The sequence below is a fragment of the Ixodes scapularis genome, unplaced genomic scaffold (assembly GCF_016920785.2).
Source record: "Ixodes scapularis isolate PalLabHiFi unplaced genomic scaffold, ASM1692078v2 PGA_scaffold1__304_contigs__length_218370807, whole genome shotgun sequence".
NCBI lineage: Eukaryota > Metazoa > Arthropoda > Arachnida > Ixodida > Ixodidae > Ixodes > Ixodes scapularis.
The window spans coordinates 14,805,149-14,821,592 of NW_024609846.1; the positions used below are offsets into that span (position 1 = coordinate 14,805,149).

At 47.5% G+C, this 16,444-nt stretch overlaps 1 protein-coding gene across 1 annotated transcript; it reads left to right on the top strand.

Moving 5' to 3' along the window:
• The first annotated feature begins 6,677 nt into the window (after nucleotides 1-6,677).
• LOC115319313 lies at nucleotides 6,678-8,166 on the top strand. The gene has a single exon (XM_040212028.3). It carries the CDS (start codon nucleotides 6,678-6,680, stop codon nucleotides 7,908-7,910), a length of 1,233 nt encoding a protein of 410 aa, XP_040067962.1. The 3' UTR covers nucleotides 7,911-8,166.
• The last annotated feature ends 8,278 nt before the right edge of the window (nucleotides 8,167-16,444 follow it).

Below are 16,444 nucleotides of genomic sequence, written 5' to 3' on the forward strand. Positions count from 1 at the left end.
TTCAGCTGGGTAGACATCCTCGCATATTCGCAGCAATACTTCACTGACACCGTTGTAAAATGACGACAGGAAACGAAAGAAGGTGCGAAGCGACGGAAGACAAACAAACTACAAAGACGCAAGCAAAGCCGCCGTGTCGCCATGAGCAACACGCGAGCCGAGCCGCCTCAAGCAACTAACAAAAGTAACTTTTTCTTTTTTTTTCTTCTTTTTTTTTTTGTGCGCGTTTGCAAGGATGGAGGGTAAAGTGCGTGGCGCATCGCGTTCCTCTCCTTCCCCGTTGCCCAGCAAGTGGAACGCTAGAGGCGTGATGTCGAAATCCGACGCCGGAGGAGCGGCACGGGCCACCGCGGGCGGCGAGCCATTTCGGTTACCAAAAGCTTTTTGAAACAAGAAGCGGCGCGGCTCTACGGCAACGCCGGCTCGGTGACTCGATAGCTTCATGCTTCCGGTAGGGTTGCAAAATTTGGTAGCGAATGCAGGTGTCGAAATTCTTTAGTCACAATTTCCGAAAAAAAAAAGAAAAAAAAAAAAGGTCGACTTATATTCGAATAAACACGGCCGCGCGACGATACACACATTATGAAAGCGATTGGTGCGAGCGACCAAGGCGATGAGCGACGTTTTCTAGAAGCCCAAGAACCGAGCGGCGCAAGCAGCGGGAGTGAGAAATCTTCGTCGCTCGGCGCCGGCACTCGTAGCTTCTCGCCGTCGCTCGTCTCGTTGATCGCTATATTGCTTACATGCCGTTCAGAAGGGCGCTCTAAGTGCTTAACATTGCATTGGGACCAGCCTCGCATCCAACCGTAACCAGTCTTGACTTTCTTTAAAGCCGCACAGGTAGAAGTTAACATCGTACATACATCGTTTTCAAGTATGGCTCCTCGTTCATTGCTCGATTTACATTTGCGGTAAATGACAAACCGCAATGAAGCACAATTATTCTAGTTCAAAATTGTCACGAACACTTGGCACGCATGCTTACACAGTAGCGCACCAAACGTAATTTAAAAGTAGAACGAAAACGGGACGAGATTCGCTTACCGTTTCACGGAGACAGACGCCTTCGGATCCCAGGCCTAAAGAACTCGGAAGTCGCCGGCGGTCCGGAGATCGGACGAGGCGAGCCGACCGCGCTGACCCAGGCCGACCACACCTGGTTGAACTATGAGAGGCGCCGTCGAGTTTAGAACCAGAGACGCAGTAGAAACGGACCGCAAAACATCTGTCCCGTAACCGTAAACGAGCCAACGAACCACATCGCGCTATCTTCGCTATTGTTCGCCATCTCCGCGACGACCGGAAGTGGAAGCCGCGAAGTTAGAAAAGCCGCGGCAGCGGAAGCACCGAAGCCACTGGGCGGAAGCTTTAAGTTTCGGTTTCGGTTTTCTCCAACGCCGGCTACGGTCGCTACGGTTGCGGGCTGGTGAGTTTGCGGCTGGTTGCGAGGACGCGAGGGGCCACGAAAAGACGCCGAGTTTGCCGAGTACGAGCAACGGGCCGTTTGCCGCTGTCGACCGGCGATGCGGTATCCGCGGCTTGGTGTTACGATCGGTTTCTTGCCGTGCACGTTAACTCAAAGCTCGAAGTTCCGCAGTTCCGTTCCGGCACCAGCCGCACCACGTTTTCCGGTGCATCGCACGTGGAGTCCTTTCGACGCATTCAGTGAAAGTAAAGATCGTGTCCGCTGTCTTCGGTGCTGTGGAAGAAGTTGCGAGACGGAAGAAGCATCAAAACCAAGGCGTTTAGGACTCCAGGCCGGGCCGCCGGTTCACTCTGAACGAGAGGCGACGTGTGTGCGCACGCTTTGAGGAAGCCTCCGCGTTTCGCCGCGCCAGACCTCGCCGATCGCGACCGGACCAACCGGACCCCGAGTCCGAGAGGCTCTTGCGCAGCCAGGAACGGCACCGAAGTAGGAGCTGCTCGTTCTGCGCTACCATGCAGTGCTCTACAGTGCTCGGAGCTCTCGGTGTCATTCGTGCTTGCACTGAAATCATTGTGACCCCTTCGGAAGCGCAAGTCCTACTTCGCAAAGGTTTGGACGGGGCCGCCCTCACCGAGCAGCTCCGCTATATTCCGCTTACTTATGATCGCAACAAAAGCTTGCGTTTGTTCTCGGGAAAAAAAATTGCGGGACCGCTCTCCGCGCCGCCGACGAGGTTGGCCGCCGCCATGTTCTCAGCTGTTCACTCGCTCCCGCAGCGAGCGCCTTGCGATTATCCTTCCCGTTCCAAAATGCGATGCGCTTTGCGCATTATGCCGTTTACGTGACCATATATTGAATGCGGCAACTGGATTCAATGCGACTAAGTCGCATTCATGTAAACGCGGCTTATGTTCTTTTTCGACATACATGGTGTATGTACGATACCGGTGGTGAACGATGGACGTTTTTGTTGGAAGATGGCGGTCGTCTTTCTGCATGTATGATTTAGTTATAACGGTGGTCCTGTGGTGTAAGCGTTTTGTTGGAAAGAAGGCGGTCGCCTACGTCATCGGACGCAAAATCATACCAGCCACACGGAATCATGTCGGCAAGCAAACTGGCTGCCAGTATAGACAGACCCGGAGCCATAGCGGTGCCGGTATCTCCAGTTATGCAGAACGCCAAACCAAACTAGCTGCATACATAATACCAAGAAATTATGGTGGTGTCATTCCAGAATTGTAAAAGCGGCAGGTTTGTTTCTTGTACGTTTTTCCAATAGGGTGGTAGCGCAGAACGAGCAGCTCCTACCTCGGTGCCGTTCCCGGCTGCGCAAGAGCCTCTCGGACTCGGGGTACGGTCGCGATCGGCGAGTTCTGGCGCGGCGAAACGCGGAGGCTTCCTCAAAGCGTGCGCACACATGTCGCCTCTCGTTCAGAGTGAACCGGCGGCCCGGCCTGGAGTCCTAAACGCCTTGGTTTCGATGCTTCTTCCGTCTCGCAACTTCTTCTACAGCACCGAAGACAGCGGGCACCATCTTTACGGTCACTAAATGCGTCGAAAGGCCTCCACGTGCGATGCACCGGAAAACGTGGTGCGGCTGGTGCCGGAGCGGAACTGCGTAACTTCGAGCTTTGAGTCAGCGTGCACGGCAACAAACCGATCGTGACACCAAGCCGCGGATACCGCATCGCCGGTCGACAGCGGCAAACGGCCCGTTGCTCGTATCGTGGGCCGTGACTCGTACTTGGCCAACTCGGCGTCTTTTCGTGGCCCCTCGCGTCGTCGCTACCAGCCGCAAACCCGGCGTCGGAGAAAAGCGAAACCGAAACGTAAAGCTTCCGCCCAGTGGCTCCCGCTGTCGCGCCTTTTCTGACTTCCCGGCTTCCACGCTTCCGGTCGTCGCGGAGATGGCGACGTAGTGGTTTTGGCGGTTTTGGCATCGCTGGCTCGTTCTGCGTTTTGGGGGACAGATGTTTTACGGTCCGTTTCTACTGCGTCTCTGGCTCTCAACTCGACGGCGCCTCTCATAGTTCAACCAGGCGTGGTCAACCTGTGTCAGGCCGGCTCGACTCGTCCGATCGCCGGACCGCAGGCGACTTCCCAGTTCGGCCGTGAGGCCTAGGATCCGAAGGCGTCTGTCTCCGTGAAGCGGTAAGCGAATCTCGTCCCGTTTTCGTTCTACTTTTAAATTACGTTAGGTGCGCTACAGTGTAAGCATGCGTGCCAAGTGTTCGTAACAATTTTGAACTAGAATAATTGTGCTTCATTGCGGTTTGTCATTTACGGAAAATATAAATCTAGCAATGAACGAGGAGCCATGCTTGAAAACGATGCATGTACGATGTTAACTTCTACCTCGGCGGCTTTAAAAAAAGGTCAAGACTGGTTACGGTTGGATGCGAGGCTGGTCCCAATGCAATGGTAAGCACTTAGAGCGCCTTTCTGAACGGCATGTAAGCAATATAGCGATCAACGAGACGAGCGACGGCGAGAAGCTACGAGTGCCGGCGCCGAGCGACGAAGATTTCTCACTCTCGCTGCTTGCGCCGCTCAATTCTTGGGCTTCTAGAAAACGTCGCTCATCGCCTCGGTCGCTCGCACCAATCGCTTTCATAATGTGTGTCTCGTCGCGCGGCTGACTGCCGTGTTTATTCAAATATAAGTCGACCTTTTCTTTTTTTTTTTTTTTCTTCTTCTTTTTTTTCTTCTTCTCGGAAATTGTGACTAAAGAATTTCGACACCTACATTCGCGACCAAATTTTGCGACCCTACCGGAGGCATGAAGCTATCGAGTCACCGAGCCGGCGTTGCCGTAGAGCCGCGCCGCTTCTTGTTTCAAAAAGCTTTTGGTTGCCGAAATGGCTCGCCGCCCGCGGTGGCCGGTCGGGCGTCGGATTTCGACATCGCGCCTCTAGTGTTTCCCTTGCTGGGCACGGGTAAGGAGAGGAACGCGATGCGCCATGCACTTTACCCTCCATCCTCGCAAACGCGCACAAAAAAAAAAATGTTATTTTTGTTAGTTGCTTGAGGCGGCTCGGCTCGCGTGTTGCTCATGGCGACACGGCGGCTTTGCTTGCGTCTTTGTAGTTTGTCTTCCGTCGCTTCGCACCTTCTTTCGTTTCCTGTCGTCATTTTACTACGGTGTCAGTGAAGTATTGCTGCGAATTTGCGAGGATGTCTACCCAGCTGACGAAGCTTGGGACGATGATAACATGTCCAGAAGTTCTGACGGTGATGAAGTTTTTGGCATCGCCCCGTGATTTAGCTGAGAGTGATGTAAATAAAGGTTTTTTCTTTCTTTCGCCCAAAATTTCCCCTGTTCTTAAAAAAAAAAAAAAAATCGACCTATATTTGAATTTTTTTTTTTGTTCTAGGTGGATCCAATAAATAGGGTTCGACCTATTTTCGAGTAAATACGGTAACTTTAATTTTTATTTTGGGTTACGTCGGACGCAACTCGAATGCTTGACAGTTACGTTGGGCGTAACTTTAATTTTTATTTCGGGTTCCGTCGGACTTAACGTTAGACAGTCCGTTACACTTAAGGAAAATAGGGGCTGCTGGTTCATCATATAAAGTTATAAACCAACCATTTGTGTTTAATTAAAATGCATCACTGACCTCAAAAAAAAAATACTGCTATTCTAGAGTTTATGCTATAGGAATGTAGCACTTCAGATAAATTTGTTTATTTTTACTTTTAGTCCCTGCCCCACCAGATAAATCATCTGGCCTAAAGCAGTGTTCCGGATCTCCTTCCAAGACATCAGGCGGGTCGTCATTCAATCCAGGAGTCGGCGGCGTCTCATGGGCGTGTTGCTGGTGCTTACTGGATGGTGCTACCGAGGGAAAAGTGGTCATGCTTGGGAAAGGCAAGTATGGCCGCCGTAAGTATACATATTGTTTTTACCTTTGCTCGAATCCGTTTTTAAGAAATGCACAGTTTGCATGTGTGCATCTCTCAATGTTTCCACAGTCGGCTGTTTTTTTTGGAGTGCTCCAACTGTGTCAGCGCTAGTTTCTCTAGATCCCCTATTGGAAAAACGTACAAGAAACAAACCTGCTGCTTGTACAGTTCTGGTATGACACCACCATAATTTCTTTGTGTTACGCATGCAGCTAGTTTGGTTTGGCGGTCTGCATAACTGGAGATACCGGCACCGCTATGGCTCCGGGTCTGCCTATACTGGCAGCCACTTTGCTTGCCGATATGATTCGGTGTGGCTGGTATGATTTTGCGTCCGATGACGTAGGCGACTGCCGTCTTTCCACCAAACGCTTATACCACAGGACCACCGGTATAACCAAATTATACATGCAGAAAGACGACCGCCATCTTCCAACAAAAACGTCATCGTTCACCACCGCTATCGTTACATACACCATACATGTCGAAAAAGAACATAAGCCACGTTTACATGAATGCGACTTAATCGTATTGAATCCAGTTGCCGCATTCCATATGCGGCCATGTAAACGGCATAATGCGCACAGCGCATCGCATTAAAGTCGCTAGACAGAGGTGGATCGAGATGTCGAGTGCGCATTCATTCAGCCCATATAAACGGAGATCGCATCGCATTTTGGAACGGGGAGGATTATCGGAAGGCGCTCGCTGCGGGAGCGAGTGAACAGCTGAGAACATGGAGGCGGCCAATCTCGTCGGCGGCGCGGAGAGCGGTCCCGCAATTTTTTTCCCGAGAACAAACGCAAGCTTTTATTGTGATCATAACTAAGCGGAATATAGCGTAGCTGCTCGGTGTGGGCGGCCCCGTCCAAACCTTTGCGAAGTACGACTTGCGTGTCCGAAGGGGTCACAAAGACATCGGTGCAAGCACGAACGACACCGAGAGCCCCGAGCACTGTTGAGCACTGCATGGTAGCGCAGAACGAGCAGCTCCTACCTCGGTGCCGTTCCCGGCTGCGCAAGAGCCTCTCGGACTCGGGGTACGGTCGCGATCGGCGAGTTCTGGCGCGGCGAAACGCGGAGGCTTCCTCAAAGGGGTCCATATCACAAGAGCGAATGACATTTTAGCGAACGGCGACATTTGAGCGAATGGTCGTTTTAGCGAATAACGCGGGCGCGCGTTAACCCATCCGTCGCGCTGCGCTTTACGCCGCTTCGCGGCGACTGTCTACGGCAACGCATTACAAAAATATGAACTCACTTGACCCACCCGAAAACGCCGCTTCGCGGCGTCCGACTATTCGACTATTGAGAGGGCAAGGCAGCACTCATGTGTGCACTATGTCTAATCCTCTGATCTTCTTCACGCAGCTCCTAATCGCTCAGGCTGCTTTGGCCTGTCCGTTGTCGCGCCAGCATGACCCAGCGGACCGCTCCGTCACTGTGCCACTATCAAGTTTGAAGACTACTCAAGGACACGTCAGCGGCATCACCTTCCTCGCCGACAACGAGGACGACGGCAGAAACAAGCGCCTCGTCTTTGACGAAAGCACAAGATCGGCATCGACATCAACCGTGGCCTACGAAGCTACAAAAGGGCTGTCTGAACGGTTCGCCATCAGAGGGCAAGGCAGCACTCATGTGTGCACTATGTCTAATCCTCTGATCTTCTTCACGCAGGTGAGTAATTGTCACTCATTGCATTGTAAACGATCAAGCAATACTTTCCTTTTCCTGCTGCCTTGCCCCCGGATGTGCTTAACCTTATTTATTGAGTGCATTTGTGTCACTCGTGATTTATTGTTAAGCGGTGACATTGAATCGAATCCGGGACCTGATGACTGCCAAGGGGGTGGTAACCCTACAATGGAAGAGATGGTGAAGGCGATTCTGGACACACAAAACGTGATTATGAGAGATCTAAGTCAAATAAAAAATAACCAAAAGCAATTTGAACACAAATTTGAAGGTCTAACAAAAAAAGTAAATCAAATTGAAGCAACAGTTCAAGAAATGAAAGAACAAAAAGTTCAAATCATAAGCATTGAAAAACATGTTAAGGCAATCGATGATGACTTGAAGGAATGCCAAAAAAAAATCTTCGACTTAGAAGATCGGAACCGCCGTAACAACCTCATGGTTTTCGGTCTTCCAGAGGCTCAAGGGGAAACAAATGACTCATTGCGGTCGAAAGTACTTGGTGATGTGTTTGAAGAAAAACTTGGAATTCATGTTAATACAGTCGAGCGTGTACATCGCGTGGGGCGAAAAACAAACAAAAACCGCCCAGTTCTAGTTAAATTTCTTGACTACGCAGAAAAGGAAAACGTGCTAAAAAAGCGAAGGTGTTTGAAAGGGACTAAAATAACGTTAGAACACGATTATTCTTGGCAGACTATTCAAAAGCGCAAACAGTTGTGGGAAACCAGTAAACCCAATCGCGATAACGGGGAAACTGTCTTCTTGATTCACGATAAAATTAAGATAGGAGGCCAAGTTTTCGAATGGGATGATAATGTGGGGCAAATATGCAAAGAAAGAAATCGACCAACTCGACAAAAAAGTGTAAAATGACGTCAAGCACACTCCGGGAAACCCCATCGAAAGACATTTCGACTTCTTTCCTTCAATGCGCAAAGTATTGTGAATAAAGTAGATGATTTGGAAACAATCTTGCTAACTCATGACCCCCACGTGATCGTCATCACGGAAACATGGCTTCACAGTGGTATTGGTGATAATGAAGTTATTCCGCCTTGTTACAGAATGATTAGGAAAGACCGAGGGTTAAGGGGCGGCGGCGTGGCTATTATCGCAAAAAGTTCGGTGGACCTGGTACCTTCAGATTGCGTTGTCAACGGGGAGGTGTTATGGTGTAAGGTTAAAGTTCACGGCAACGTGTTTGTTGTTGGTGCTGTATATAGGCCACCAAACACCGCCCCGAGGTTTTTAGAAGAATTGTATGATTACATGGCGTTGCGGTTCAATGACAAAACTAAAATTATTTTGACTGGAGACTTCAATCTTGCTGATATTGATTGGGCAAAGCAAAAACCAGGTAAAAATGAAATCGCGTCCTCCGAGCTTTTGTTAGATATAGCACTCAGTTTTAATCTTCAACAGTTAGTGGACAGCCCGACAAGAGTAACAGATACGAGCCAATCGATTCTGGACTTACTTTTTGTTAGCAACATAGTGGAAGCGGATAAAGCACATGTGCTCGACGGAGTGTCAGATCATAAAATGGTGTTTCTTGACTTAGAACTACATAAAACAGCTGCCGATAATGCTCGTCACGAACGTACTGTCAGAGATTTTCAAAATGCTGATGATGTGTCCATCCTCGATTATTTAGATGAACATTTTGACCATTTTAGTCAGTTAAGTGATGTTACCGAATTATGGAAAACATTTAAGAGTATTGTTTCCTACTGTACATATCACTTTGTTCCGACAAGGGGCGTGAGAGCACAACGACATCACCCATGGGTAACAAGAGAAATTTTGCAAATAAAGCGAAAGATCAAGCGCAAAAGGAAAGCAAAACAAAATTCCTCAGACATTGCAAATTTGGGGCGACAATTGAAGAATCTTATTTCCCAAGCTAGGGAAAATTACTGTGGCAATGTGCTCTCTCGTTTCTTGCTGGAATCTCCGCAAAAATTCTGGCGGTTTTTCTCGTCTAAAAAAGAAGTAATAACAGAAGTGATGGTAAGCGATGAGGTTGTATCATGTCCCATTAAAGTGGCAGAGGAATTTAACACGTATTTTCAGTCAGTCTTTACAGTCTCGAGTGACCCGCCGTAGACCACGTCAGCAGCTCTGATGAACCTTGTATGTCAGATTTGGTTGTCTCGGAAAGTGGTATACTTAATTTGCTTTTGAATATTGATGTAAAAAAGGCGTCGGGGCCAGACGACATTTCAAATGCATTTCTGAAAAGATATGCTGAGTGGGTATCCCGATATCTTTTCATAATATTTCAAGCCTCTCTCCAACAATCCAAATTGCCAGCAGACTGGTTGTGTGGTAAAATTATACCCATTCACAAATCTGGAAACAAAATGACAGTCCAAAATTACCGTCCTATATCATTAACGTCGACTTGCTGCAAACTGCTGGAACACATTATTTCAAATCATGTCACTCAGTACTTAGAAGAAAACAACTTAATATACAAACATCAGCACGGTTTTAGACGGGGTCTATCGACGGTCACACAATTAATTGAGTGTGCGCATGAGTTCTCATCTGTTGTAAATGAGCGGGGTCAGGTTGACGTCGTGTTCATGGATTTTTCAAAAGCGTTCGACCGCGTGCCTCATAACAAATTAATTGAAAAGCTTCACCTTGTGGGTCTAAACAGCAATTAAGTGTCGTGGGTCCGGTCTTACCTAAATAACAGAACACAGTATGTCTACTGCAATGATGCATGCTCTACCCGCCTTGCAGTGTTTTCAGGTGTGCCACAAGGGTCGGTATTAGGTCCACTTTTGTTTTTACTGTATATAAATGATATTGCAGATGATATGCCGCCAGCTGTCCAGGTAAAGCTATTTACGGATGACTGCATGTTGTTTTCAAAAGTGCGTACAGTCAAAGACCAAGACTTGCTTAATGCCTCTCTAGAAAAACTTTACTTGTGGTGTGAAAGGTGGGGTATGGTAATTAACTTTGATAAAACAGTATTCTGCAGCATTACAAACAAACGAAACATTTTAGAATATTCCTATAACATAGGTGGCGTGCAACTGCGAAAGGTGGACGAATTTAAATATTTAGGTGTTATTTTTAGTTCTACCATGCGATGGAACAGTCATGTAGATTACGTTTGTTCAAAGGCCTACAAAAAGTTATTATTCCTCAGAAGACAACTTAGGCATGCCAATAGTGATGTTCGACAACTTGCGTACATGTGTTATGTTCGCCCATTGTTAGAATATGCATGCACTGTATGGGACCCGTATAGAAAATGCCACGAATCACAAATTGAAAGAATACAAAATCTGGCTCTTCGATTTATCTTCTCCAGATATAAACGTACAGAATCTGTTTCTTCAATGAGACAAGAGGCGCAGCTTGACTCGCTGGCAAAGCGACGGAAAATATCAAGGTTAAAAGAACTCTTTTCCATAACGACTGGAATGACAAAGCTAGATCCGCAGCTTTACTTGCGGCCTTCAACGTCTCGTTCCCAAAGGACTAGCAACGTCAGGGCGATTGCTCCGTATCAATACAAAAATGATGTATTTAAGTATTCTTTCTTTTGTAGGACAATAGTAGAGTGGAACGCTCTGCCAAACGAAGTCGTCAGCTGCTCTAATCTCAAGTCATTTGAATTATCATTGCGCGAATTTTTAACTGAATAATGTATGTGTGCGGAATACATCTTCAGATGTGCAGGGTGTGACGCACCACTGCATGTGCATAAGTGCTCACTTGAGTGTGAATGCATTTTGCTTGGCTTGTACAACTTATTTTTCTCTCCTGTGTTGACCGTAAGGTTCACAGTATTGTAAATAATAAATAAATAAATAAAGTGTCGTTCGATGAAACGTGGGCGTTCGCTAAAACGTCATTCGATCAAGTGAGTGCCTCCCTCCTCAAAGCGTGCGCAGACCGGTGGCAATCAATTCGTCGAACGACGTTTCATGGACAAATCGTTTCGTCGACACTGCGATGTTTCATCGACAGATCGTTTCGTGGAAACGAGCGGGTGCTCGTTTCATCGACAGATGTTGCGACGTTTCGTCGACAGCTCGCTCTGCAAGCTCCGCCAGCTGCGCCTCCTCGCGCGGCCTTGTGTTGGATGGATGGATGGATGAAAGATGGCCGACTTGGCCAAGTATGGCGAACCAGTGCGCAGCCATCTTGCCTCACCAATTTAAACTATCAAAATTTTTTTTGGCTTATGATTTTTTTTTTTTTTTTTTTGGGGGGGGGGGGGGGGGGGGAGCTTGCCGATTGCACTGATTTCGGAACTTACGATTTGAATGGTTTCGCTCGTGTCTTTGCCCAAACCTTTGGGGAAGCGTTGTCAAAGCCGGGATGTTTTGTTATCGACCAGTGTCCTTTCTCAAATTAGATTTTTAAAACATTCAACAATATGCGCAGCTCTTTGAGGGCTACGCTTTCGGCAATATACGTGATCGAGGTGTCTGTACGTCATCAAATGCAACCCTTCGCGGGCTGGCCGCCGGCACACCGACTGTTTTGAAAAAGTGGCTGGGTCATTTCCAGAGCAAGCGTATCTTTCCGCGCGTCGGGTCTTAAGGCAGAACACTCAAGAGCCAGCTGAACATAGCATAGATAGTCCACACGTCAAAACACTGAAGCTCTTAAAGAAAATTTGAAAGAATAAACGAGGCCTGTTTGCGGTGCACACAGCCTTCCTACCGTTGAAAATGGCATAAAATCGGTTTTCAAGCTAATTGGCATTTGGTCTTAGCCGCTAGCAATAAACTTTAAAGGAGACTGAGCATTTTTCTACGCGTGGTTTACTTTTACGGTGAGAAAACACGATTGTTTTCTCCTCCAAACACTGGGTATTCAACCTACTGTACTTACCAGACCGTATACGATTTTTAGTCTTTAGCATATTTAGCTTCTGGATAATGAATAACAGAATAGTTCTCCATAGGTTATGCCTATACTGAAATTTTGCATGCAGATAAGCCAATATGTGACCAAAGAACATTAGATTTGGAAGCCGCTCTTTTATGAAAAGAGCTACGAACTTGCCCCAGGTATCTGTCTGCTGGAATCGATAAAATAATAATTTAATGTCGCGCGTGGCTCTTACCGACAGATTTCATCTAGTGGTACTACCGCCTCCAAGGCCTTGCATGTGGCGGCTGCTCGAGAGAAGCTATACAATGGATTAAGATGCACATTCGATATCGACTATGATTTGCTTTGTATAATACGACTAAACTTCGTGTACTGTTTTATTTATCTGTTACCAATTCTCGTGTTTATTTATTTATTTATTTTTTGCATTGCGATGTAGTTTTCTTCTTTTTTTTTAGGTTTACTGGCGGGCAGCGTGCTCCCGGTCCTCCCGGTAGTGCGAGTGTTATTGGTTTTCGTGCTTTTGTTATTTATTTTTATTTGATATTGTTTACAGCCCCCTTATTGTGTAATGTCCTTTTTAATCGGCCCTTAAAGGGGAACTCCGGCGACTTTTTGAGCAACCCGAACTAACTATATTTTTGAAATCGCCGTCCTTTACTCTTTCTAATATGCTATTTTGTATCGCGAAAATCAGAATAGTTATTGTGAAATCGGCAAATAAAAATGACGCCAAAACGAAGATTCGAATATACCCGAGCTTTTCATTGCCGTGACGTCACGAATGCGGTTCGAGCGGGCAGTCTAAAAATGAACTATGCCGATCATTTGTATCGTGCTGCTGCGCGGGAGCTGGAGCGACTTTCCAAAGCATTCATTTGACACCATAAAACTGCTCGTAACCAGTTAAAAACAAAGTCTACAGCCCAAAGAGTGAACCCCTGCACACTCATGACGTCACTTTTTCAATGTTGCCAGTAGAGCTTTTCACTTTGGAAAACACGATGAGGACCAAAATTGTAAATTCTGTAACTTCGCGAAAAAAAGTGATTTTGTCCAAATATTTGGGTACTAGTTCAGCGATGTGTGTTGGTGTTTTCAGCAAGTTTTTAGGCAAATCGGGGACTATGAAGAAAACGGCGGAGTACCCCTTTAAGGATACATGACGATGAAACTAGTGTGACTAAACAGTTTTTTCGCGTATAAGCCGCAGTAGCCAGTAAAACACTGCATCAATTTTCGTTTTGAATAATTTAGGGTAATGAACACGCTTAATTTCAATTGAAGTATTAGGGTTGTAATGTTGCAATAAAAGGCCGCAAGCTGTAGTTTTGTTTTAAAATAACCAATATGAAGAAGAAAAAAAAAACAGTGTTTACGCCCTTTTCCGCAACCCACCATTGGATCGAAGTTTTGCTTTGTGCCTACGCATATTTTTTTCCACCACTTTTCTTCTTCCAGTAACTTTCGGTTCCATAAACGGGCATCGGAACTTGCAAATATCCGAAAAGGCCGCGCGCGAAGTCCTGCGCGCTCTTGCTTTTCCATTTGACACGGATGAGAGCGAGAGGATAGCGCGGTTGCTCACCTTGTAGAGCAACTGCGCTAGGCATCGTCTTTTGCATCTGTTACAAGCGCATGTATTGTTAAATAGCGTTAAGAGAAGGAATAACAGGGTGTATGTACAATATTTACATTGTTGGGAAACGTTCTGATCCGTTGAGGCGTTCAGTATGTATTGCGTCGTTCGGTATTCGTTGAGGCTAGTGCCACTAAATAAGCTACGCTTCAGAGTAACGACACTTGACCATATTGTGGCTTAAAATCACGGTTGCCAGTTATCTGAAGCTTTATCTGAAATCACAGGAAATGCTTTTCCGCCCTCCACAAATGTTTAAACCGTTCGCGACAGAGCAAAGCAATATTACATTACCTTCCTAACACCGAATCTAATGCTGAGGAAGTCGCACTTTTGAATCATGACGATCGGCCGTTGTGTCTGTTCTGCATACGAGCCAAAATGGCGGCGCCCACAACAATGTCGGGGAACGGAGTGCCGATACTCTAAGCGCAGCTTATTTAGTGGCTCTAGTTGAGGCTATATCGTTGCGCACTTCGTTCTCTTCGTTCTGCTGCCCCGTTCCTTTCGCGATCCAGCATGTCCTTTTCATCGCTCTCACTCAAGAACAAAGTCATAATTAAATTATTTTACATGTACCTTAAGTTTCCGGCATTTCTTTCGGAACTGCAAAAAAAAAAAAAAAAAAAAAAAAGTTTGTCGACGAAACGTTTTACGGTGGTGCTGTCGACGAAACGATTGTCGATGAAACGTCACACTGTCGACGAAACGTGTGTCCATGAAACGTGTGTCCACGAAAAGTTGTCCACGAAACGTAATTCCACGAAACGAGTTTCGACGAAATGATAGGGACCCTGCGCAGACATGTCGCCTCTCGTTCAGAGTGAACCGGCGGCCCGGCCTCGAGTCCTAAACGCCTTGGTTTCGATGCTTCTTCCGTCTCGCAACTTCTTCTACAGCACCGAAGACAGCGGGCACCATCTTTACGGTCACTAAATGCGTCGAAAGGCCTCCACGTGCGATGCACCGGAAAACGTGGTGCGGCTGGTGCCGGAACGGAACTGCGTAACTTCGAGCTTTGAGTCAGCGTGAACGGCAACAAACCGATCGTGACACCAAGCCGCGGATACCGCATCGCCGGTCGACAGCGGCAAACGGCCCGTTGCTCGTATCGTGGGCCGTGACTCGTACTCGGCCAACTCGGCGTCTTTTCGTGGCCCCTCGCGTCGTCGCTACCAGCCGCAAACCCGGCGTCGGAGAAAAGCGAAACCGAAACGTAAAGCTTCCGCCCAGTGGCTTCCGCTGTCGCGCCTTTTCTGACTTCCCGGCTTCCACGCTTCCGGTCGTCGCGGAGATGGCGACGTAGTGGTTTTGGCGGTTTTGGCATCGCTGGCTCGTTCTGCGTTTTGGGGGACAGATGTTTTACGGTCCGTTTCTACTGCGTCTCTGGCTCTCAACTCGACGGCGCCTCTCATAGTTCAACCAGGCGTGGTCAACCTGTGTCAGGCCGGCTCGACTCGTCCGATCGCCGGACCGCAGGCGACTTCCCAGTTCGGCCGTGAGGCCTAGGATCCGAAGACGTCTGTCTCCGTGAAGCGGTAAGCGAATCTCGTCCCGTTTTCGTTCTACTGTTAAATTACGTTAGGTGCGCTACAGTGTAAGCATGCGTGCCAAGTGTTCGTAACAATTTTGAACTAGAATAATTGTGCTTCATTGCGGTTTGTCATTTACGGCAAATATAAATCGAGCAATGAACGAGGAGCCATGCTTGAAAACGATGCATGTACGATGTTAACTTCTACCTCGGCGGCTTTAAAAAAAAGTCAAGACTGGTTACGGTTGGATGCGAGGCTGGTCCCAATGCAATGGTAAGCACATAGAGCGCCTTTCTGATTGGCATGTAAGCAATATAGCGATCAACGAGACGAGCGACGGCGAGAAGCTATGAGTGCCGGCGCCGGGCGACGAAGATTTCTCACTCTCGCTGCTTGCGCCGCTCGGTTCTTGGGCTTCTCAAAACGTCGCTCATCGCCTTGGTCGCTCGCACCAATCGCTTTCATAATGTGTGTCTCGTCGCGCGGCTGACTACCGTGTTCATTCAAGTATAAATCGACCATTTTTTTTTTTTTCGGAAATTGCGATTAAAGACTTTTGACCTACATTCGCGACCAAATTTTGCGACCCTACCGGAGGCATGGAGCTATCGAGTCACCGAGCCGGAGTTGCCGTAGAGCCGCGCCGCTTCTTGTTTCAAAACGCTTTTGGTGCACGAAAACAACCGCGGTGGCAGGTGCCGCTATCGCGCGCCTCTCGGGCGCCTGGTTACGCCATCGCGCCTCTAGCCACTACCGTTCCCCTTGCTGGGCAACGGGGAAGGAAAGAAACGCGATGCGCCATGCACTTTGCCCTCCATCCTCGCAAACGCGCACAAAAAAAGAAAAAGAAGTTACTTTTGTTTGTTGTTTGAGGCGGCTCGGCTCGCGTGTTGCTGATGGCGACACGGCGGCTTTGCTTGCGTCTTTGTAGTTCGTCTTTCGTCGCTTCGCACCTTCTTTCGTTTCTTCTTGTCGTCATTTTACCACGGTGTCAGTGAAGTATTGTTGCGAATTTGCGAGGATGTCTACCAAGCTGACGAAGCCTCGGACGACGATGACATGTCCAGAAGTTCTGACGGTGATTAAGTTTTTGGCATCGCCCCGTGATTTAGCTGAGAGTGATGTAAATAAAGGTTTGTTTCTTTTGCCCAAAATTTCCCCCGTTTTTAAAAATAAAAAAAAAAGGTCGACATATATTTGAACTATTTATTTTTTTTTATTTTCGGTGGGTCCAACAAATAGGCTTTTACCTATTTTCGAGTAAATATGTTAACTTTAATTTTTTATTTTGGGTTACGTCGGACGTAACTCGAATGCTTGACAGTTACGTTGGGCGAAACTTTAATTTTTATTTCGGGTTCCGT